The sequence below is a fragment of the Sciurus carolinensis genome, chromosome 3, assembly GCF_902686445.1.
Source record: "Sciurus carolinensis chromosome 3, mSciCar1.2, whole genome shotgun sequence".
NCBI classification, from domain to species: Eukaryota; Metazoa; Chordata; class Mammalia; order Rodentia; family Sciuridae; genus Sciurus; species Sciurus carolinensis.
In genome coordinates this window covers 176,656,961-176,678,677 of record NC_062215.1, presented here as the reverse complement: position 1 = coordinate 176,678,677, position 21,717 = coordinate 176,656,961, and the positions used below count along the sequence as shown (strand labels likewise).

The 21,717-nt window shown below is 53.7% G+C and overlaps 1 protein-coding gene across 1 annotated transcript in view; it reads right to left on the bottom strand.

Annotated features, from left to right (window-relative positions):
* Positions 1 to 5,651: 5,651 nt before the first annotated feature.
* Positions 5,652 to 21,717, bottom strand: part of Inpp5d (inositol polyphosphate-5-phosphatase D) — a 115,698-nt gene continuing 99,632 nt past the window's right edge. Inside the window, exons 20-27 of the mRNA XM_047545804.1 lie at positions 21,590 to 21,703; positions 20,319 to 20,401; positions 17,803 to 17,890; positions 16,569 to 16,718; positions 14,028 to 14,124; positions 12,055 to 12,321; positions 7,574 to 8,144; positions 5,652 to 6,793 (exon numbers count right to left, since the gene is read on the bottom strand). Coding sequence (XP_047401760.1) covers positions 6,791 to 6,793; positions 7,574 to 8,144; positions 12,055 to 12,321; positions 14,028 to 14,124; positions 16,569 to 16,718; positions 17,803 to 17,890; positions 20,319 to 20,401; positions 21,590 to 21,703 — 1,373 coding nt within the window. The 3' untranslated portion in view covers positions 5,652 to 6,790. The remainder of the gene's footprint in view (positions 6,794 to 7,573; positions 8,145 to 12,054; positions 12,322 to 14,027; positions 14,125 to 16,568; positions 16,719 to 17,802; positions 17,891 to 20,318; positions 20,402 to 21,589; positions 21,704 to 21,717) is intronic.

Below are 21,717 nucleotides of genomic sequence, written 5' to 3'. Positions count from 1 at the left end.
CTGCTGTTCCTCAGGTCACCCTGAATACTTTCCTCACCCTTAAAACTGTGTTTCACATTCTCTTTCTGGGGAGCTCAAACTAGATGCAGATTTCCTGACCTCAAATTGACCTCCTGGGCTGCTTTCCCTGTAGGATGAGGGTGGGCGGCGTGGGCGGGGCCTCGATGCTCTGACTGCTGAGTTTTCCTCCTCTGTGCGCCCTAATGACCGGCCCACCCCTGAGGCAACCCCCACTACTGCCGCCCATCTTTGCCCCTTGAAACGCCAGAGCCCACCTGGCCTGGGATGCTGTACACATCCGTGGAGGCCCCTCCTGTGGCACTGCTTGGCTTCCGAGGTGGGCCTGCCACACTCCCCGACCGACTCAGGGACATCCGGCAATGTGTGCTGAGGAGCTCCTACTGGCCTCCAGTGGGCAGGGGCACCTGGCAGCCCACAGAGCATGGCGCTGCTCCAGTGGGGCAGTGCAGAGGATGGAGCCCTGCCGCAGAGAGCTGCCTGCTCTCACTGCGGGTGAGCCCGGGCCTCTGCGACGGGCTGGAACAAGCATGGGGCTGGTGGCAAGAGAGGCATTGTTGGTGCCTGGCTGGCCCAGAGCTGGGGTGGGGGCCGCCCTGGCACCTACATGGTGCCACTCCTGGCAGACCCAAGTTCTCCCGCCACAGGCGTCACTGGGGAGGAGCCCCGAGGCTCAGGAGCAGCACCAACACCCGTGGCCTTTAAACTGCTAAGGCTGCAACGCAAGCATGAGGAGCAGGTTGCCTCTGAGTGAGCTTCACGTGGGCAGTGGTGGACGCCTTCTGTGGGTCAGCGAGGATTATTTACTAGCAGTAGTTCTTCTAATCCAGGAAGTTGAGGTTTGTCACAAAGCAAAGTTCCAACAATTTAGTTGGAAGAGCTTAGCTGGCTTCATTTCGGGAGTCTAGAATCAGGCCACACTACTTCCTCTAAAGGGCCAATCAGAGGAGGCTGGGAGAAGGGTCCAAAAAAGCAGAAGCAAAGAACGAAGAGATTGGGTCGTTTCACTTGATCTTAGCCAGAAGGTCAAGATGCCACAGCCTTGGTCATTTCAAAGTTACTTGTGAGGTGGGGACAGGGAGGCAGAGAAATAGAAAAATAACTGACTGGTTAACATCATGTTACTTGTTTTGTAAGCACGGGAGCAGAGGGAACTTCACATCCTGCCGACTGGAACAGGCCTGTGGACTGTGTTAGCCACATCAATGTTCACAGCTGCTCAGTTCACAACAGCCAGACTGTGGAACCAACCTAGATGCCCTTCAGTTGATGAATGGATAAAGAAACTGTGGTATATATACACAATGGACTATTACTCAGCTATAAAGAATAATAAAATTATGGCATTTGCAGGCAAATGGATGAAATTGGAGAATATCATGCTAAGTGAGATAAGCCAATCTCAAAAATCCAAAAGACAAATGATCTCGCTGATAAGCGGATGATGACACATAATGGGGGGTGGGAGGGGGGCAAGAATGGAGGGAGGAGGGACTGTATAGAGGGAAAAGAGGGGTGGGAGGGGTGGGGGGAAGGAAAAAACAACAGAATGAATCAAACATCATTACCCTATGTAAATGTATGATTATGCAAATGGTATGCTGTTACTCCATGTACAAACAGAAACAACATGTATCCCATTTGTTTACAATAAAAATAAATTTAAAAAAATGTGACTGTGTCTCTCTCCTGATTTCTTGGAGTTTTGATAGCTCAGTTCCAATTTGGTGACATGGATCCTCAGCCTACATGATTCCATTTTGATTTTTAGTTTAATCCATTGGTGCTTTCTGAAGATTCTGGTCCAAAGCAATGGCCTTCTGTAGTCTGTACTTCACAGTGTCATTATTGTCTACTTTTAGGATGGGGAAACTGAGGCAGTGTGAGCTAGCTCAGCCACTGTCTTCAGCTAGTTGGTGGTGGTGCTGGTGGCTGAACCCAGGTGATTCGCTGTTCCAATGAATGTCCCAAACACTAAACACCAGGGCAGCTACTCCTGAAGGGAATTCAGGGCACTGTCTTTTGTCCACACACCCCTCCCTTATGGCAGTGTGACTGTTGGCCAGGTATTTGCGTCCCCTCAAAGCCAGGATTACTGCTGCATTCCTCATGAGTCCTCGCAGCTGGCACGGTGCCTGGCACATTGAGGAAGTCCAGCTCCAGAGTGTGTGCTCCAAACCACTCTCTGGGCTGAGTGCTTTCTAAAAATAACAGAAGCCAGACAAAGCAAGTCAGGCAGAGACCCTCTGTACGCCAGGTGAATGCTGTTGACATCCCACGCTTCTGCACAGTGCGGAGGACAGCCCCCTGTCTGCACCTCCACCTCTTCCTTCTCCTTCCAGGCTCTGCCCTGGTTGCCAGTGCCAGGGTGTCGAATTCCCTCAGGGTCCGTCAAGTCTCCCTGGCCTCCAGTCCTGCTTCTCCACCTCTGCGCAGGACCCCGACTAGGGGAAGTGAGGGCGGCCTGGGTCCGGACATCTTCAAGTGCGAGGTGGTGCCAGTTTAAGGTGGCACCGGAGGGTGTCACCTGTTCACTTTTGCACCCCCGGCCCCACCCTTGCTTCCTGCTCTTTGTGACTTCCTAGACAGGCAAGAGCAAGTGGCTGCCTGCTGCGGAGCCCCCGAGGCTCCCCATTCCCTGCAGAAGGAGACAGGCCTGAGTATTGGCTCAGCAAGGGGAAGGGGGAGGAGCAGGAGCCAGTCTCGCCCAGGACAGGTGTGTTCCAGACACACTCGTGGGACCAAGCTTCTGTGTGGTGACTAGTTCTGCCACCATGTCAGAGCAGCCTGTGATCACTCCATGAAGTTGACCAGGCGCTGCTCAGGGAGTTCTGCATGTCCCCAGGTCTGTTCCTACTGGCTCAGGTGATCTGAGGAACCGTGCCTATGTGCCTAGAGAAAGCCAGCTAGTTCCCCCAGCCTCAACGAACCCTCCCGGCCTTGAGTAGTACTCCAGCCTCAACTAGTCCCTCTTGACCTCAACCAGTCCACTTGGCTTCAGCTAACACCTGGCCTCAATTAGTTCCCCTGATCTCAACTAGTCTCCCTAGCTTCAAGTAGCTCACCTGGTCTCACCTAGTCCTCCTGGCCTGAACTAACCCACCAGCCTCAGTTAGCCCCTCCTTGGTTTCAACTAGTCCTTCCACTAGTCCTGCTCATTTCATCTAGTCCCCTGGTCTTCAAGGTTTTTCACAGCTGCGACTTGTCCTCGTTGATTGATTTCTGCTCCTGCCGGCATCTGAGAGGCATTACCTCCTAGGACATTCCTTCATCCCAGAGGCTGCTATGGCCCTGGACAGAGCTCTCTCCTTCCCCTCTCGGATGACATCTGTAGTGCCCTCTCATGCCGCCTCATTTCCCTGGGAGGGGCGGGGGGGACCAGGCCCCGAGTCAGTGCCAGGTGGAGATGAGCTCCTTGACCCCCAGGATCACCCAGGCAGGTCTCCTACCCCGCTTCAAAGACTAAGGGGCTGAGACTCAGAGAGGCTGGGTGACTGGCACAAGACTGTACTTTGAGGAAATAAAAGACAAGGGATTTGAATTCCATTCTGGACAGGTACAGTGGTACAAGCCTGTAACTCCAGTTACTTGGGAGGCTGAGACGGGTGGACCGCAAGTTCATGGCCAACCTGGGTGATTTAGTGAGACCCTGTCTTGCAAGAAAAAACAAAATGGGCTGGGGCTGTAGCTCAGAGGTCGTTTCCCTGGGTTTAATCTCCAGTACCTCAAACAAACCAAAACCTTTCTGTCTGACCCAGGGCCACCGATGTCCCCAACCCATGGTCTCCAGAGGCCCAGCACACATTTTGAATGGGTGATGGAGAACATGATTGTGTGGGTCAACTGGGAGCTGCGAGGGAACTGACCAGTGCAGTGACCTCCCATCAGAACTTAGGCAGAACAAAACTTCAGCCGAACATAGACTGTCCATACCTGGACCCCACGTGCCAGTGTGCTCCCTGCACAGTACAGATTTCCCAAAATGGGAGCTTGGGGGATGGTTGTGGGGGTGAGACCAGACATTTGCATTAGAAAGGGCTCTGCTGGAGGGAAGGCTGGAACTGAGTTTGCTGCCTTACAGAAAGCTTCTGGGCCTTCCTAAAGCTGGGTCTCCATGGAAATTAGTTTGCTGAGAGAAAGGAGCTATTTTAAGGACCTGGAGAGACAGAACCCGGTAGGCTGGGGTTAGGGAAGGTAGCTGTGGGAGAGAGCTTTTCTGAATGACTCACTAATTTCCCTCCTAGTGGGTGGGAAAAAATGGCATGGAAAAAGCAACCAAATGGCATGGAGAAAGCGACCAAAGCCCTGGAGGGCAGAAGTTACCAGTCCCGCAGGTGGCAGGGGCAGCAGCAGCGGGCCTCCGGACCTCCGGGGGTGTCCTGGAGCCCTGGTGCTCCAGGGGTGTCCTGGAGCCCTGGTGCCCTGGTGCTGGAAACATTGTTACAACAGCACCTTCCTGTCAGCAAAAGTTCTGGGGTTTTCAACCAGTTTTCAAATAATCATGCAAAGAAAACTTTTGCTTCTTAGAAGAAAAAGTGAGTGTAGGTCTGCGCTCTGCGGGGGCGCTGCGGTCACCCGAGGGAAGTCGCGGCTTCATGAGGAGTTTGCCTTCTTGGTTACAGAACTTGGTGAAGAAAATGAGGGCAAATCACCAGTGAACAGGAGGTGGCAGTGTCTGGTTCCCCTTCTGCCCTGGTAGGAGGATGGGGTGTTCGGGAGGCCTGGAACAGAGCTGTCAGGAGAGAAGATGGAGAGCTGGCCAGAGTGGCCCCAGGGATGTGGTGCCCGGGAGGCCAGACGAGGGCAGTCAGGGACCTCCTGGGTGTGTGTGCGGGGCTGAGATTGGAAGGACAAGAATGACGCTTCTGTAATTGCTTCCAGTACTAGGCATCTGTGAGCCCTGGTCATGTGGCCAGGTGCAAGGCCAGGTCCTCATGACAGCCCTTGTCAGCCGGGCAGGGGAGAGGGAGGAGGGGTACTGCATCCTCCCAGGTGACTAGAGCTGTCAAGGTGACAGGGAGCACGAGGCGTGTCCCATGCTGGCGCTCCTCTGGTGGGTTGGCACGACGCTCATGGACCTTACGCAGCAGCCCAGCCCGCCCTAGCAGCAGGTGGGTTCCCAAGAGTCACAGCCATCGGTTTTCTGGTCTTCAGCTAGGAGGAGGTGGCTGGGGGCAGGCTGGGGAACACCTGGGAGTCTCCAGCTTTCCCGGTGCCCTGTCCCTCTGTCTATTGGAGGGTCACCTGTGCCACTGTGGCAGGCAGTGAATGGATGGTGTGCTGTGAATGCTGAGTCCACGCCTGGGATCTACAAGGGCAGACACTGAGCAGCCCAAGGTGGCAGCAAGGCCTTGGTACTGAGCAAGGAAGTCTGTGCCTGGAGTCCCCCCGACACACAGTGTGAAGAGAGTGACATCTACCCTTGGTCCTGTCCATGCCCAAATTCAAACTGGCTCCTCAGAAGACTGTCCCTGTGTCTGTCCGATGAGGGTAATGCTTTCCTGCCACAACATGAGCCTTCGACAGTCCAGCCTCCCTGACGGCTCCGTGGTGTCCCTACACTCCAGACATATGTATGTGACTGAGTGTCAGAGAAAAATGCCACACCAATAGGAGAAGAGTGAGAAGTACACAATTTATTGGTCACACAGACTGGTGCCCCTGGGTGCGTAGGGGCACATACGGATTCTGCGCTTGCACACACTCTGGATTTGGTTTCCTACATTAATTCTGTTATGTGGAAAAGCTACAAGAAAAGGCATTTACAATCTATTCTTCCAGTAACCAAGGACACAGGGCTGAAAGCCACCGAGTTGGGGAAGAGGACGCACTAATCTGAGAGCCTGGGACTGAGTGGTCCACCCCCTCCGGCAGCTGACTTCCGGAGAGCTCGGCCTTTGGAGCAAAGCGCAGACTTGTCCCTTAGCATGACAGAGTGCTGGGGCACATAGCCTAACCCAGGGCCTGGCGGTGGCTGCCCACCTTGAGCAGTCACAGAGATTTGGCACATGGACTCAACAGGGGCCTTGACATCTCCAGCCAAGGTTGAGGCCCGATCTCTCCAACTGGACAGTTGGAGCTGATTTTCCAGTTTCTGCCATCCCAGTGGGCTGTGCTAGGACCCTGGGTTTTGCAGAAGCAGCTCACATCACCGAAGCTGGATAGGGTCAGGCTCCTTATATCCCAAATCATCTACTCATACTCTTCAGGTCCCTACAGCCAAGCCCCTTTCTCGCTCTTGGAGGCACCGGCCTTCGTAATGCTTTGTCCAAACCCTTTAGGACACACGGTTCTGCACTGGGTGTCTGCACAGTGGTTCTAGTTGGCTGGAGCCTCCACTCTGGAGTCATCCTGACACCATGTTCATAAAGCACTTAGCGCAGCACGTGGTGAGGGCTCCACCCACGTGGCCATTATTATTATTAATATTAATATTATTATTATTTATAATTCCACCCTTGAGTCAGCACACTTCAGTTTCCTTCTTTGAAAGGGCGATAAGAACAAGGTTCTGGGCTCCAAATACCTAGAAGGAGATGGGGCCCAAGTCTGGTACAAACTTGCCTTCTAGCCTCAGCACCTGCTCCCAGGTGGCAGCCAGCACGCTCCTCCGACCAGACGGCAGCGAGGCCCTTCCCCCACCCCCCAAAAAATCCCTGCACAGGAAGCTAGGTAGGAGCAGCAGGAGGTCCCAGGAGAGGCTTTGAGAGCTGAGTGGCTTCCGGCATCGTGTTGCTCCTTTGGGTTCCTGTCGCCAGCAATGCCAAGGGCTTCACTGCGGGGCAAGAAGAGAGGGCTATCAGGACCTCACTCTTACCAGGCCACGTGTGACCAAATAGCCCAGCAACCCTGTGTGCTATGGGCAAGGTCAGCCTTCCTGTGGTATGGAAAGAGCCAGCCACGCTATTCTAAGTACCTTACTTACAACACATGATGTATACATGTGATAGACTATGCAATGATTAAGATGTAGTATGTTATATAGATCATTAACTGTTATTGTGTATTAATACCATGAAGTCATATGTATGTATGACATATAAAAAGAGAATATACAGTAATAAAACGTAAGAGGATATAACAGTTCTTCCCAGAAATCTATAGGGCACATGTCATCAATAGCCCCTTTTTATAAATAAGTAAACTGAGGCTCAAGGCACAGAACCCGGAAGTAGGAGAGCTGGAATTCAGATTTAACACTGTTTCCACACTGAGCTAGCTATATTCCAATCCCCAGGGTGCTCTTAACCACTGTTAGCTTTGCTTAAAAAATAAACAACAACGATGCCTTATTTTGTAGGGAGTGAGATTATGCTTGAAGTCTCTATGGGAACATTATGAATCATGTACGAATACTAAGGGTGTGAAAATGAGACAAATGATCTAAGCGCCACAGGGCTAGGAGCTCATCCGCAGCCCCTCCTTGTCCATTTTAGGCTCATTCAGAGGCAACGGAGGCCCAGGGCTACAGGCCTGAGTTCAAATCCCAGCTCCAGCTCTTCCTCCCGGTGCAGGACGAGCGTGCACGCCCGCACGCATGCCTGGCTGGACGTACCTGCATGGCGGTCCTGCTGATCAGCCCCTCCTCGGGCTGGTGCTTGCCGTGGTGGGGGAGCTCGGTGTTGTCGCGGTAGTCTCGGCTCCTGGAGTGCTGCAGCTGCAGGACCGCAGGGCTCTTGACGGGCAGGGGCGGCCGCGGGGCCAGGGTGGGCGCCGTCTGCTGGCTCATTTCTGACCTGGAAGGCTTGACGGGCCTCTTGGCCGGCACTGGGGCCTTGGGCTTCCCTTGGCTCTTATCCCCGCCGGTCGCCCTGCCCTCGGCGGAGGATGAGCAGGTAAAGGAGCGGAGCCGGGGCGTGGGGGCCTGCTTGCCTGTCCCCTTGCCGCCCTCGGCTTCCGGGGCTTTGGTGAGCAAGATGCTGGGCGACGAGACCCCAGGGTCCAGGCAGACTGCGGCCTCCTTCCGCAGCATCTTGGGGGACTCCTGCTCTTTCCTGGGAACCAGCTTGGGGAAGGAACTCACAGACCCGTACAGCGGGTTCTCGAACATCTCCGGCTTTGTCAGCTGCGAGTCGTCGGGTGGCAGAGCCTCAGCCGGGCTCTTCCCCAGGTCGCTGGGCCAGCAGCTGTGGGAGAGGAGAGCCGGGAAGAAATGTGTTCAACAGAGGGGGCAACGGGGAGGGGCTGCTTCTGGCTCCAACTTTCATTTTGGGGTGATAAAGATGTTTTTAAAGTAGAGGTGGTGGTACACATTGTGAATGTACTGAATATCAACCCGTTCATTTTCAAATGGTTAATTTCAAGCTACACGAACTTCAACTCAATAAAAAAATTAAAGAAAGAAAGAAGAGGAGATGGTACCATATTTCTCTATGTTCCCCCAAGCAACCTCGGCTCTGACCTGGGACCTTTTCCACTAAAAAAGTTGATCACCCCAAAGCCTGGTGAACAAGGGGGTCTTCAGTGGGGTTTTTGAAAGGGAAGGGTGGACTGAAATGGCACCCCTAATATCAACCCGTTTGGCAGAAAAGCCAGCTGTGCCCCCGCTGCTGGCAGACCCTGTCTCCGGCTGCCGAGAACTGCCACAGCTTCTCCTCTGCCGTCTCTACCAATCGATCCTCTGTGGTCCTTCACCTGCAAGGTCGCTCAGGGGAAAGGAAGGCTTGCTGGGGACGGGATGAACCATTCGGCCCTCCTAGGTCGCCACTGCTACTTGAGGGTCTCAAGAAGCTCCATCGACCAAACACTCCCCCAGGCACAATAGGGCTGCTGTGCAACAAAGAATTATCTGCCGTCTCAGTAGCTGTCATCCAGATTAGTACAGCATTCTTCTCAGCGGCTGTCTCCCTGGGGGCCCCTGGGACTGTGGTTCCCTCATCTCATAATTCACAGTGGGAAGGAACAAATGGCAGGGGCGTTGTGGTGGTGAACACCAGAGGGAACCTGGACAGATGTGAGTGTTGGCCAGACAGACAAAAGGCAAGAAATAGGCCCGCGTGACTCCTGAGCAGAGAAGGAATTCCAGCCTGCAACCTGGAGGAGGTAAGAACCACCTTCCCGTGTTTTCGGACTTGCTACTGCTCTTCCTTGAGATGACTTCCTGCCGAGCAATGTATGAGAACAAGGAACATGAACGCATTTTGCTTTCTGGCCAATGGCATGGTCTCCCAGGACAGCGTCCGGGTTCTGCCTGTTGCAGAGAGGATGCCGTGGTGAGGCAAGGGCAGGCCCGGAACCCAGCACTCAGCCAGGACGCAATGCTGCATGGTGGCCCTGCAGCCCAGGCCAATGGCCCCCTTGGGAGTAGGCATGGACTCTGGGATGGGCCAATGGGACAGGACATTGGGGTTTGGTGGGGTCAGCCTCAGGGGCACGCCAAAGGTGGCATAACTGAACACCATTTTTGCCAGTTATTTTTTGGAAAGACCTGGAAGATACCGTGTAACTAGAAATGTTGAGGCCTCAGTTGGAGGCTCTGGAGAAGGCCGCATCTCCGGAGGCCCTCTTCTGCACCTGTCTAGACTCCCAGGGACCTTTGCTGTGAGTTAGCCTAGGGAAGAGGATGAGAAGAAACAGAAGCACGCTTTTGGTAGTGGAAGTAGGAAGAGGCCACCTCGCAGTTAGGGGAAGAGGGCTGGGAGATAGAGACCAAAAAAACCTTCCCTCCAGGAGGTGCTCCTGCCACCCTTAGAGAGTTAAAGAATTCATTTGATCCCCCCTGACCACAGGTAACAAGAATTCAACCCCCATGCTAGGACATGGTTCTGGTTCAGGGAACCAATATCCAGGGGCTTGGCTTAGTTCCTGTGCAAATGGTCCCACTTCTCAGACTCAAAGACCCCAGTCTCTTCTGAAGAAGCTATAGGCTGACTGGGGTCTGAGAAGAGCTTCTGCTTCCTAACCACATCTCTCGGGCCTGGGGTAACCGATGGCCCTCGTTCACCAGGATTAAAGGGTTTCCTAGGAGCTGGAACTTTCCATACTGAAGCTGGGACAGCCCTGGGCAACTCAGATAGGTGGGCACTCTGCCTGGGCCTGGGGCAATGGTGGGGGGACCTTGAGAGGCTGGGGACATTGCATAGTCATCACTCGGGCTGAGACTGGGACCTGGAGACTCTGGACCCACAGATAGGGCAGGAGCTTCCGGGTTCTTGCTTTGAATGGCCTCCTGGGTGAGAAGTGAACCTGGAATCCCACCTGGGGGATTCCTGCCTATAGATGGCTTATCCTTCAGCTATGATCTGTGGGGCTGGAGGGAAAAGGCTCCCCAGCAAGCTGTGTTCACACCCTCAAACGTGAAGTTGTGTCTGTCAGGAGTGGTGGTGCACACCCACCTGTAGTGCCAGTGACTTGGGAGACCAAGGATTGCGAGTTTGAGACCAGCCTGGGCAACTTAGTGAAAACTTGCCTCAGAATAAAAAATAAAAAGGAGCTGGGTGTGGTGGTGTATGCCTGTGATCCCTTCAGCTTGGGAGGCTGAGGCAAGAGGGTCACATGTTCAAAGCTAGCCTGAGCAACTTGGTGAGGCTCTGAGCAACTTAACAAGACCCTGTCTCAAAATAAATAAAAAAAGGGCTAGGGATGTGGCTTAGTGGTTAAATGCCCCCGGGTTTAATCCCTGGTGCCATAAATAAATAAATAAATAAATAAATAAAATAAAAAGGGCTGGGGCTGTAACTCAGTGGCAGAGCACCCCTGGGTTCAATTCCTAGTACCGCAAAGTAGGGGTGAACCCCCAAAATGTTTACCTTAGGAACTTAGAAGCTACTTACACATTAGCTCCTTGTTCTTAGTAGTTGCTTCCAGTTCCATTTCTGGGGACAAGGAAATGGACTTTTCCAAATGGACTTTAGGGGAAAAGCTTCAGGAGCAAAACCATCCCCAGTCCTCCAACCAGAGGAGACAAGGCGTGGGGCTGGTGTGGGCCTAGAGGGGCTACCGGAGAGCAGCCTTATGGACGACACCCTCTGCATGGGCTCCTGAACACTGTGGAACTGGTCACCTCATGGAGAAAAGGGAAACCAAACCCAACCAAACCCTGCTAGGGAATGAGGCTGAGAAGGGGACGGGGGCTCGTGAGGTTCTGCACATCTTAAGTCCTGGTTAACTGGGTCTGCACTTTTCATGCCCATCAGTCATTCCGTGGGCCTGGAAACTTGCAGGCCTCCCTGTCCTGAGTTATCACGATTGCTCAGGGGGCTCCCCCTGCTTTGTTTTGGGCCTCAGGAATTATGGACTTAGCTCCTTGGCTGCCCTGCCGGTCTCCTCTGCAGCTCCATCGCGCCTGGTCCAGTTCTAGTGTCAAAGCAACTTCCTTGAGGCCCAGGGCCACCGTGGCTGCCGCTCTACCTCCTTTCTGCACCACTAGTTCTAGTTTTTTATTTTTCTAATTGTCCCCAGCAGGAGAGGCGAGAGAACTGCACACAGGAACAGGGACCCTCTGGGTGGGGAAGAAGAGGGGGGACTTGGGGTTGGGAGAGGCTTCTGCCGGGGGATCCCACCCCATTCCAGGCAGCCAGAGAAGCCAGGGGAGAAGTTCACTTTTCTTTTCTTTTTATTCTTTCAGCACTTTGGATTGAACCCAGTGGCCTACCACTGAGCTATACCCCAATTATTTTTATTTCTTATGCATCTCTGCACCTGGCAGGAGTTTGCTCTTCTTCATAGCATCTTTAAGAATCTCTATCCCCCAACATTTTTATTTTTGGTACCAAGGATTGAACCCAGGGGCGCTTAACCACTGAGCCATGTTTCCAGCCCCCCTTCGTTTTTTTTTTTTTTTTTTTTTTTTGAGACAGGGTCTCCCTAAGTTGCTGAGGCTGACTTTGAACTTGTGGTTGTCCTGCCTCAGCCTCCACCCCTGGGATTACAGGTGTATGTCACCGTGCCCAGCTATTCCTCAACTTTTAAAATCAAGCTCCACCAGCAGGCCCGAGGGTAAGCAATGAACAGAGCGGGCCCCATCCCACCCTCCCCAGGCTGCTGTCCTAGAAGGAAATCCCAGAGCCCGAAAGACAAAATGAAGAGAACACTCACCTTGATTCCTGAGCCCTGGGGCAGGGCACTCGGGTGGCCACGGAGGGTGGAAACTTCTTTGGTGATAAGGGTGGCTGGGAGGGAGGGGTTGGAGGACTATCGCCCCTCCCGGACCCCAGGGAGGAATCCTTGGGCAGCTGGTCGTAGCTCCACGCGGTCAGCTGCTGGTCAGGGGACAGGGTCTGCTTCACGTGCAGGGGCTGCCCGAAGGGCCCCACCCCCATGTAACTGGGGTTGACGAGCTTGGTGGCACTGCACGGAGGGGCTCTGTGGGGAAGCCAGGGGTGCCTCAGGGCTTTGCCCTCCTCAGGGTAGGCACCAGTCCCAGGCAGCGCCTTCTGACGTCCTTGGGTTATTTCTGGGGCACTGGGTCTTCACCCTTTCACTCATTCATTCACGCACGCCTCGTGGTAGTTACTGAGGGAGCACCACCTGGGACCGGGAGGAGGGGTACGAATGGGAACAAGGCGGCCCTGTCTCTACTCTCAGGGGCAGACCCACGCTGAGCAAGCTCAATGGCAGGAGACGGGGTATTTACACTGTGCTGATGTAACAAGAGTCTGAATAGATACAGCAGAGGGTTGGAGCCCACTAGGAAGAGGAGTCAGACAAGGTCTAATGGAGGGGTGGCCTTTTAGCTGAGATAAGAAAAGATGCAGATAAAATAGAAAGTAGGAAAGGAGGTGCGAGCAGAGGTAAGGGTAAGTGCAAAGGCCCTGAGGCCTGTTCCAAGATGTTCTGAAGACCTGTGAGCGTTGGGGAGAGTGGAATGAGAAGCTTGCAGGCTGAGCCTGGGAGCTGCGGTAGGTGGACAGTGTGAGTGGGGTGGGACAGGAAAGAGGGTAATTTCAGAGCAGACTCTGGCGGAGTCCTCTGGGATAAGGCGTACTGCATCAGAATGGGGAGACCAGTGAAAGGTCACAGAGGTCAAGGCTGGAGCTGTTCATGGAGGGAAGTGGGATTAAAACCACGGAGGGGATGGCCCAGGTCTGGGTAAGGTGACCCAACCATCACACACACGGCACGCGGCCCCTGTGCTGGGACAACCCCCGGGAACCGGTTCTGAGCGCGCAGGTGAGGAGCCCCTGCAGCACCTGCCTGCCTTTCCCCACCCCACCCGCCAAGGAGGGAGTCGAGGCTCTGCCGTGCTCGTAGGAACGGGGAGAATTCTTTTCCCCACACGGAGCCTGATTCTGGAACCCGGCAGACACTTCAGAGCTAGGGTGCGTCTTTGACGGGATGACGTGGGAAGAAGAGGGAAAGGGGGACTTCTGTGCCCACAGTGATGGCATCGGCCAGGGAAGGGGACAGGAGATGGGAGAGGAGCTGCTGTGGCCAGGGAGCCAGGGCTGCAGGGACTAGTGAGGGGGACTAGAGGCAGGAGGGCAGCTGGCTGGCGTCTAGGACCCTGTTAGTGGGGACTGCTGCCTCCAGTGCTGTAGACGTCAATGTCCAGATCGTTCCCAGTCGGTCTGTCGAGAGCAACCTGCGAGCACGTCCCCCAGGACCTGCTCCTGTTAGCAGGATGGGTTTGTTGGCCAAGGACCCCACGACCGCCTCTGGTCTCACGGGAGACACGGCATGCGTGTGTTGTCTGAGTCCCTCAGTCACTTCTTCCTGGACCACACGCCCCTCTGCCAGGTAGGCAGGGAGTTCCCAAGCTGGGGACTGCACACACCTGGCCTTGATTTCTCTAGAATCTGACACACAGTAGGTGCTCAGCAAATGCTGGTTGAGCTGAACTGACCTTCCCGACAGCAAGGTCCAGGCTTCACTGCAGCCACACTAACCTCCCCGGCAAGGGGCTTTGTGGTCAGAAGACAGCGTCAAGGGCAGGAGAGCAGCTTTCCAGGGCCGCAGCCTCCTCCCTCCTCCCTCCTGGATTTCTCTGTGCGCCAGCTCACCTTCTCCTCAGCCCTGGTCCGCACGGCTGAGCTAGTTGGCAATGAGCGCTGGGACCCCTCCCTGCCTACCTGCTGGCAGGCTCCCACTGCTTCATGGGATCATGGCTGGTGAGGATCTTGGAACACTTGGGCCCACTGGATTCATCTCTCTCTGTCTTCACAAAGTCTGGAAGGCAAGGGTCAGAAAGAACACATGAGGGCCAGGGGTAGTAAAGGGGCGTCCATTTGTCCACGGAAGCTGGAAAGTGAAGAGCGGCTACCTGGGAAGGTGTTTTCAGCAGGATTCTGAGGCCTCAGAAGAGTTCAGCAATTGATTAGTTATGTCTGCCATGTCTCCAGGGGGAGAATGGGTACATGTGACCCAGAGTTGTCATTTCATGTGACCGTTTCAACTTGATCTCCACAAGGGACAAAACAGGCCAATAATTCTTGTCAGATTAGGACTCAGGTGGCTTCACAAGAGCACCTGGTACTTAAAGCCAACCTGTCCCTGGGGCTTAACGGGGAGCCGGGACCCCTACCTGACTCTGGCTTGCGGTTGCTGGTTAGGGTTAGGGTTAGGGTGGCCCTCTGTACTGTTAGGGGAAGGAGCTCCCACAGGGCAAAGGGGGAACCACGGCCCAGAGGCAGCACCCCTGATGGGCCAGGGCACCTCCTGGTGTGAGGGAGAGGCGGGAAAACCATCACACGGAGCAGTTCACACTTGGCACTGGAGGAAACCTGGCCCTGCCACTCCCTAGGGCCGTGAGCTTCAGCCAGCCCCTGAGCCCCTCTGCCTCAGCTTCCCCACCTGCCAAAGAGATAACCACACTTGGCTCCTAGGGCTATTTCAAGAGATAAATGAGATGGTGGACATTTATGAGAGGATTGTTCTGTTTATCAAGAATTTAGTTCAAGCCCAATTCACTTAGGCGTTGTCAATTGAATTCTTTAAAGCAAAAATTAAAGACAGAAATGGGGGGATCATTTGTTCCTTGTGTACAAAGGAAGAAATACTTGACACAGAAACTTTGGGGAGAATAAGAAAAAAATGGCAAATTCAAATCTAGATACACTCTTGTGTTCTCATTATACTATTAGAGTCTCTTGGCCACATTCTGCTATCTTTTTTCTTTGGTAGGGGGATTGAACCTGGGGTGCTTTACCACTGAACTACGTACCCAGCCCTTTTTATTTTGAGACAGGGCCTCTGTAAATTGCTGATCATCCCTTGAACTTGGGATGCTCCTGCCTCAGCCTCCTGAGTGGCTGGGATTAAATGTATAAGCCACTCTACCCAGCCTCTTGGCCACCTCCTGTATCCTTATGGTGGGGTGGTGACAAGTTTTAGCTAAGAGATGATCCACAGGGTCTCCTCTAGGCACAGGTAGGGAATGGCTCCCAGGCTGGTGTTTCAATACCTGCAATGAGTCACTGTCACAGAAGATGGCTGCACTGGTGCCATTTATTATTATTATTATTTGCAGTGCTGGGGATCAAACCCAGGGCCTTGTTCACATGAAACAATACGGTACCACTGAGTTACATCCCCAGTCCTTGTGTCATTTTGGGGGGTAGGTACCAGGGATTGAACCTAGGGGTGCTTAACCACTGAGTCATATTCCTGGCCTTTTTTATTTTGAGAGAGCATCTCACCAGGTTGCTTAAGGCCTTGCTAAGTTGCTGAGGCTGGCTTTGAACTTGAAATCCTCCTGCCTCGCCCCCTCCCCCAGCCATGTGCTCCATTGTGCACAGCACTTGGTGTCATTTTTGAGAACCACAATAAATGAATCCTCCCAACAGTCAGTCAAAGTAGGTGAATGGCTTTTGATAAGACAGAAATATTTGAGTTCAAGTTGGAAAGGGTATGAGCACACAGAAGACTAGAGGATGCAGCCATTTTGGAGGCAGCTGGTCAAGGAAAAGTCAAAAACACGTAGTGAGGATGGGACGGGCCAGGGCTCTTCTAGGTGCATGTGGTGGATGAAAGTGAATCGGGAGGTCCAGAACCCCTGGTGGGGACCCCGAGGAGGGGTGTCGGTGGGTGAGAGGGTACGTCGCTCATGTGAGTGGGCACAAGGGCCATGGGAAGGACAGGAAAAGCTAACCCTCAGCTGCGGCATGACTTTGGTCTGTTCTGCTTGGTGGCCTGGAGAGGTGGGCTTCATGCCAGGTAGGTTTATTTTGCAGTCTTGGTCCTCATGGTAGAGGCCCTAACAGGGAGTGGCAAGGCCTGAAGACTGAGAGGGTGAGAGTAGGAGCTCTGAGGATTTCACAAATTATGCCCTTAAAAATGTAAGCCGAGGGCTGGGCTGGGGCTCAGTGGTGGAGCACTTGCCCAGCACACGTGAGGCACTGGGTTGGATCCCCAGCACCACGTTTAAAATAAATAAATAAATAAATAAAAGTCTTTTTCAAAAAAATGTAAGCTGATCAAGGTTGGCGAGGGTGATCTGGGGCTGCCAGGCTTTGGGGTTTTAGAGAAACTCTTGGATCAGGTGGAAACGGGTCACATGGGCTAGGAAATTTTTCAACTGGGTTCTGCTCTGAGCTGCAGTGGAAAGCTTTGCTGAGAGAAGCCGCATATCTATTCCCAGCACAGTGACTGACCAGGGCTGGGGGCTCACTTACCATAGAGCTTCTCCCTCTTCTTGCCTTGGGAGGTCTGCAGCTTAATCTCCCCCCGGAAGTGGCCCGTCATCTCTCCATGGTGGGTGAGAGGGGTATAGATGGGTAGCTGGGTTTCTGTGGCCTCCAGCCGAAGAGCAATGCAGCCCTCGCCTGCGGGGGAAGGGAGAGAACAGCCCTGTCAAGACTCGACCATGTCATGGGACAGACACTGAGCATCAGCCTGAAGACAGCTTGACCACAGGAAGACGGTCCCCGGAAACAGTGGCCAGGCAGGGATCCATTACTAAACCTTTAGAACGACTATAGCAATTTGGGGCAAATGTCTCAAACCTCAAAGTAAAATGAACTCCCTGTGGATTAGTCAATGTGAGAAGAAAAATCAAATCCTAGAAAGCCGCCAAAACAACAGAATTAAATGCTAACCTGTTTGCTGTAGGGGATGCTAACTTCCCAGGGCTCCAAGCGACATAAGAAATGATAAGACGGACAGGTAAAAGGATAGACGAGTTTAAAACTTCTACACAGAACAAAAACCTAAAATAGGTGCGGTGGGGCACACATGTAATCCCAGTGACTTTGGAGGCTGAGGCAGGAGGATCACAAGTTTGAGACCAGCCTCAGCAACTTAGTGAGACCCTGTCTCAAAATTAAAAACAAACAAATAAAAAGGACTAGTGGGTAGCTCCGTGGTAGGGAACCCCTGAGGTCAATCCCCTGTACTGCAAAAAATCTAAAAAATAAAAAAATTAAAAAAAAAAAAAAAAGAAAGAAAGAAAGAAAAAAGAAACAACCTGGGAAGCTGGCTTGTCCATGAGAAACACAGCAGTACTGGCAGACCTGGGTTCAAATCAGGACTCAGTCAGTTAGTACCTGTGCGACTTGGGCAAGCGACTTGATCTCTCTGAGCCTCAGTTTGTACCTATTCATTGGGGGATTAAATAGGACCTACTTTGTAAGCTCTCATCAGGATTAAATCAAGCAACACCCACAAAGCACCTGCCACAGGTGTGGCCCACAGGACGTTTTGCTGAACGGGAGCTGTTGCTGTTATGCCCAGAAGCTTCAGGGGACAGGAATGTAACTAGTCAAAGTCCCTTTATTAGCAGCCCCGAGACAGGGAAGGAGCAGTAGGATAGATAGGAGTGGCAGGTCAGTGTTCCAGGGAGCTGCCACTGCCTCCTCGCTAGAGCGGCGGGCTCACAGGCGGGCGTCGTACCTGTCGTAGGATGCTTACCGTAGGACTCGTCACTGTCAGAGGACTTAATGCTGATCAGGATGTGCTGGTCCAGCAGGTACTCAGGGTCGGAGATAATGGGCTTCAGCTGTAGAGAGGAGACACGGGATTCAAGCCAACAGGTGGAGCGGGTGAGCAGGCCCGCAGAGGAACAGGTAGATTAGGTGTCCCCTCTCAGTGTGGGGAATGCACGGGGAAACAGGACAGAAGATGTTCTGTCTTGACCAGACTCAACTCTCGGCTCTCTGTGGCGGAGCGCGCAGGTAGGAGCTGGCAGGTAGAGCCTGCCCGGCCAGGCGGAGCTCGTTTTCCTCCCGGTACCCTACCACCTGCGCTCAGGCCTCCTACGTCCATGTCCATTGCCCGCCTCCCTTTCTTCCCTGGGAGAGGGGCCAGGGGCCGGTCTTGAATGACTCCTGTGCCCCATTCTGCTCCAGATTCCCCCTGACAGGTCACTGCCCTTCCCTCAATCCCTCATAGGTCTGTGGCTGGATCAGTGCTGACACCACAGGCCTGACCCCTGGTGGGGAAGAGGCAGCCTGTGCCTCCCTGAAGCAGACGCCCACCCTGTTGGGCTGGAGAGTCCTGCAGGTTGCTGGACACTCAGTGTGTGGCTCAGTGATCAACAGATAGACTCCTCATCCACACTGTCCCCAGCTTCCTGCTCTAAGAAGGGCCAAGGACTGTGGGCTCCTGGAGGCTCTGCTGGCCTAGGTCGGGGCAGGTTCATGCCAGGCTTTGTACCTGCTGGGTGAACGGTAATCCTCACCTGTGGAGGGCCTGGTGGAGCCAGTACAGGGAGGGGCTCTCTGTGCCCTTGGCTCCCGCATGCCAGCTGCAATTTATGTTATTTGTACAACTTAAAGTTTCCCTCAAGGACTCCAGCACAGAGGGGTGTCATAGTAAGGTCACGTGCTGCTCTACGCTGTCCCCTGGTGCTGTGCTCTAGGCACCATGTTGTCTGTCAGGATGGACTTGCTATTTCTCTATTCAGAAAGTTCCAGAACAAATGATTGAAAATTGCAAAAGGCTGAGGCATTCTGAGGTTCAAGGACTACACCCACCACTCTGCTCACTGACAGGTGGTGATGTCTGCTCCAAGTTATAGACCTAGGTCCAGGGCTGGGTCTGCTGACTCAGGACCCCATCCTCTCCAGGCTGCAGGGATTAGAAGGGAGAAGAGAAGCAGAGGCAGAAGCAGTGGTGGAAGTTCTGGAGCAGAGCTGGGTGAAGGCCCCAAGCTGCTGGGGGAGCAGATGAGGCTGGGGAGGCCACCCCACCTGGCACCCTGAAGTCGGTCTGATAAACAGGTGGATGCCAAGGTCAGACCGGCCCTCCAGAAAGATCCATGAGCAGGAGAGAGAAGTGGAGAGTCCTGGAAGGTGGCACAGGACAGAGGAGAGGGGACAGAAACAACAAGAGCAGCAGGACTTGGCGAGAGTTAGGATGGGGTGTCTAGAGGGAGACAGGGTATCCAGCGGTCCCAAGCTGGACCAGGGTGGACACACCATGGGAACTGGGATGCTGGTGTCACCAAAGAAGTTAACAATACAGGTCCCGTGTGGGAGCAACTGGGAGAAGAGGTCCAGCCAGATGGGACACAAATGTCTACTTGGAGCCCTGAGGTGGTCCCAGATGGGGACTATGACAGCTGCCAGGGCCTCAGCACAGGCCTCCAAGGAGAGCCACGTGAACTGGCTGAGGCCTCTGAGTTTAGGCCCTGCCTCTGTTCCTGAGATGATACGGCCTCCTTATGCGGCCAAGGGTGGGTTCCAGGCAATGGTTAATGCCAGTATGGGTAACCCAGCCGTCCCCAAACCTGCCTTGGACCCAGCCCAGCCCAGGAGGAACGAGGTCCTTCATCTACTGAAAGTTGTCCTTTAAAACTCACTTCAGGCATTACCTCTGAGGGAACCTTCCGGGGTAGTTCAGGAAACCCACCTCCTCTGACAGATCCACCTGGCCCCAGACTCCCCTTCTCTCTACCCCTACCTCGTGATGTGAGAAAGAACAGTGTCCTACTCCACTGTATTCCCAGCACGCACATCTGGAACACCCAAGGAGCTCATGTTCCGTGACAGCAAACACCTCTACCATCAATTTAGCAGCACGAAAGCAACTTCGGTGGAAAACCATCTTTCTACATAAAGACAATGTGCTCCCACGAAGGCTGGCCTGCCTGTTCGCAACACACCCAGCCCACCTGGGCCTCGGCCACCTCACGAACTTCCTGTACGCAAGTGTACAGCGGAGCCACAGGCTCTCCAGGCCTTGACTTGCCTGTGAGCCAGCACTGAACAGGGGAACAAGCACAGAAGGGCACCCGTGGCACCAAGTCCTGGGCTGCCACTCGTGAATGTGCCTCTGACCCTGCACCTCAGTTTCTTTTTCTGCAAAACCACGTGGTGAGACCCCTTCTATGATCCAGAGGCGCCAGGTCACAGCTCTGCCCTGGGCCAGTAGTGCTGGCCCGGTGACTACGATATTCCTTGGGAAACATCCTCATCTTCGATTACCTTGGGAAGGGTCTCGCCAAACCTCACGACCAGCTCCCCTTCGCTCCCCTCTTCATTTTCTCCTTCCTGGCTCTTGACAAAACCTGTTGAAGGACAAGAAGACTGTGTGAGGAAGACGGGCCCAGGACAAGACAGAGAAGATACCTTGGGGTGTCCCCCAGCCAAGGAAGATGGTCCCCCTCCTCTTAAATCTTTGGGGGCCTCAGCTGCATTTAGAAACCAGGCTCGTTGGGATTCTGTTTCTGTGCAGGAAATGGTCATTTGCCAACATGCTCCAAGTATTTTTAGGAAAATCAGGGAGATCCCCCCTCCTTTTCGGTTCTATGCAACAAACCGGGCAACAGAGAAATCATCACATCATAGGCAAGAAGATTAGGAAACATGACAGCTCGTCCCACGCCACTCAAGATAGCAGCCTTTTGAAATTCTAATTTAAGCTTCCTAATAGGCTGTTTCCATAGAAATGTATGCAAATGTCTCGAGAGTTTATTAAAAACACCCGCACAAAAAATCCTCAACCTTTTTGGAACTGCTCTGACCCTGCTTGGGGCCTGGGGACTTGGTGGCAAAGGCTGTTCTATCACCAGGACTGGGTCTTGCTGAGACAGCAGAGGAAGGGATGCAGGGGGCAGAATTCTAGCTGGCAGCATTCCTGGTTTCTGGAAGCAGCACAGCTACACCTCCACTGTGGAACGGACTCCCTCCCTCCTCCGCACCACTATCCAGACCAACCAGTGAGAACTAGGAATCATGCACATCTCCTGCCTTGGAAGAGCTGTAGACAATCTGCCTAGAAATGTCACCCAGAAAGGGTGTTTCCTAAACACAGGTGGCGCTAAATGCTGCCAGCCGAGGAGGCTGTCCAGCTCCAGCTTGCTTTTGGAAGCTACTGGCCACTGGGGAAAGATGCTGGTGGTATCTACAGAGCAACAGGGGCCAGGGCAATGGTGGGTTGGTGGCAGCAGCTCTTCAGGCCCTGTGCTGGCCTTCACAAGCTCCAGAACTTTGCCCAGGACTCTCTGCCCAGCTTGGGGCAAACTCAAGTGCGTTACAGTCTGCTAAGGGGCCAGGAGAGGAGCCAGCTGCTCCCAGGAGCAGAGAGGTCCAAAAATCAATGGCTGCAGGATGTCCCTGGGCAGCCCACCTCCCTGACTTCACCAAGGCCCAGCTGAGAGTCCTTTCCAGGGAGAGGAGAAATGGAGCAGGACACCATTTATGGAAAGGATTTATGAGAAAGAGTGGTGGCCGGTCCCACCCAAAAGGCCACTTACTCTCTAAACAGCTCGAGTGGAATTCCAGGTAGAATTTGGTTTGGGACTTGGTCTTCAGGGTGGCATAGCATGCGAGGAACTCGATCTGCCCTTGGCTGTCCACAGTCCCGGGACCTGGAACGGGTGAA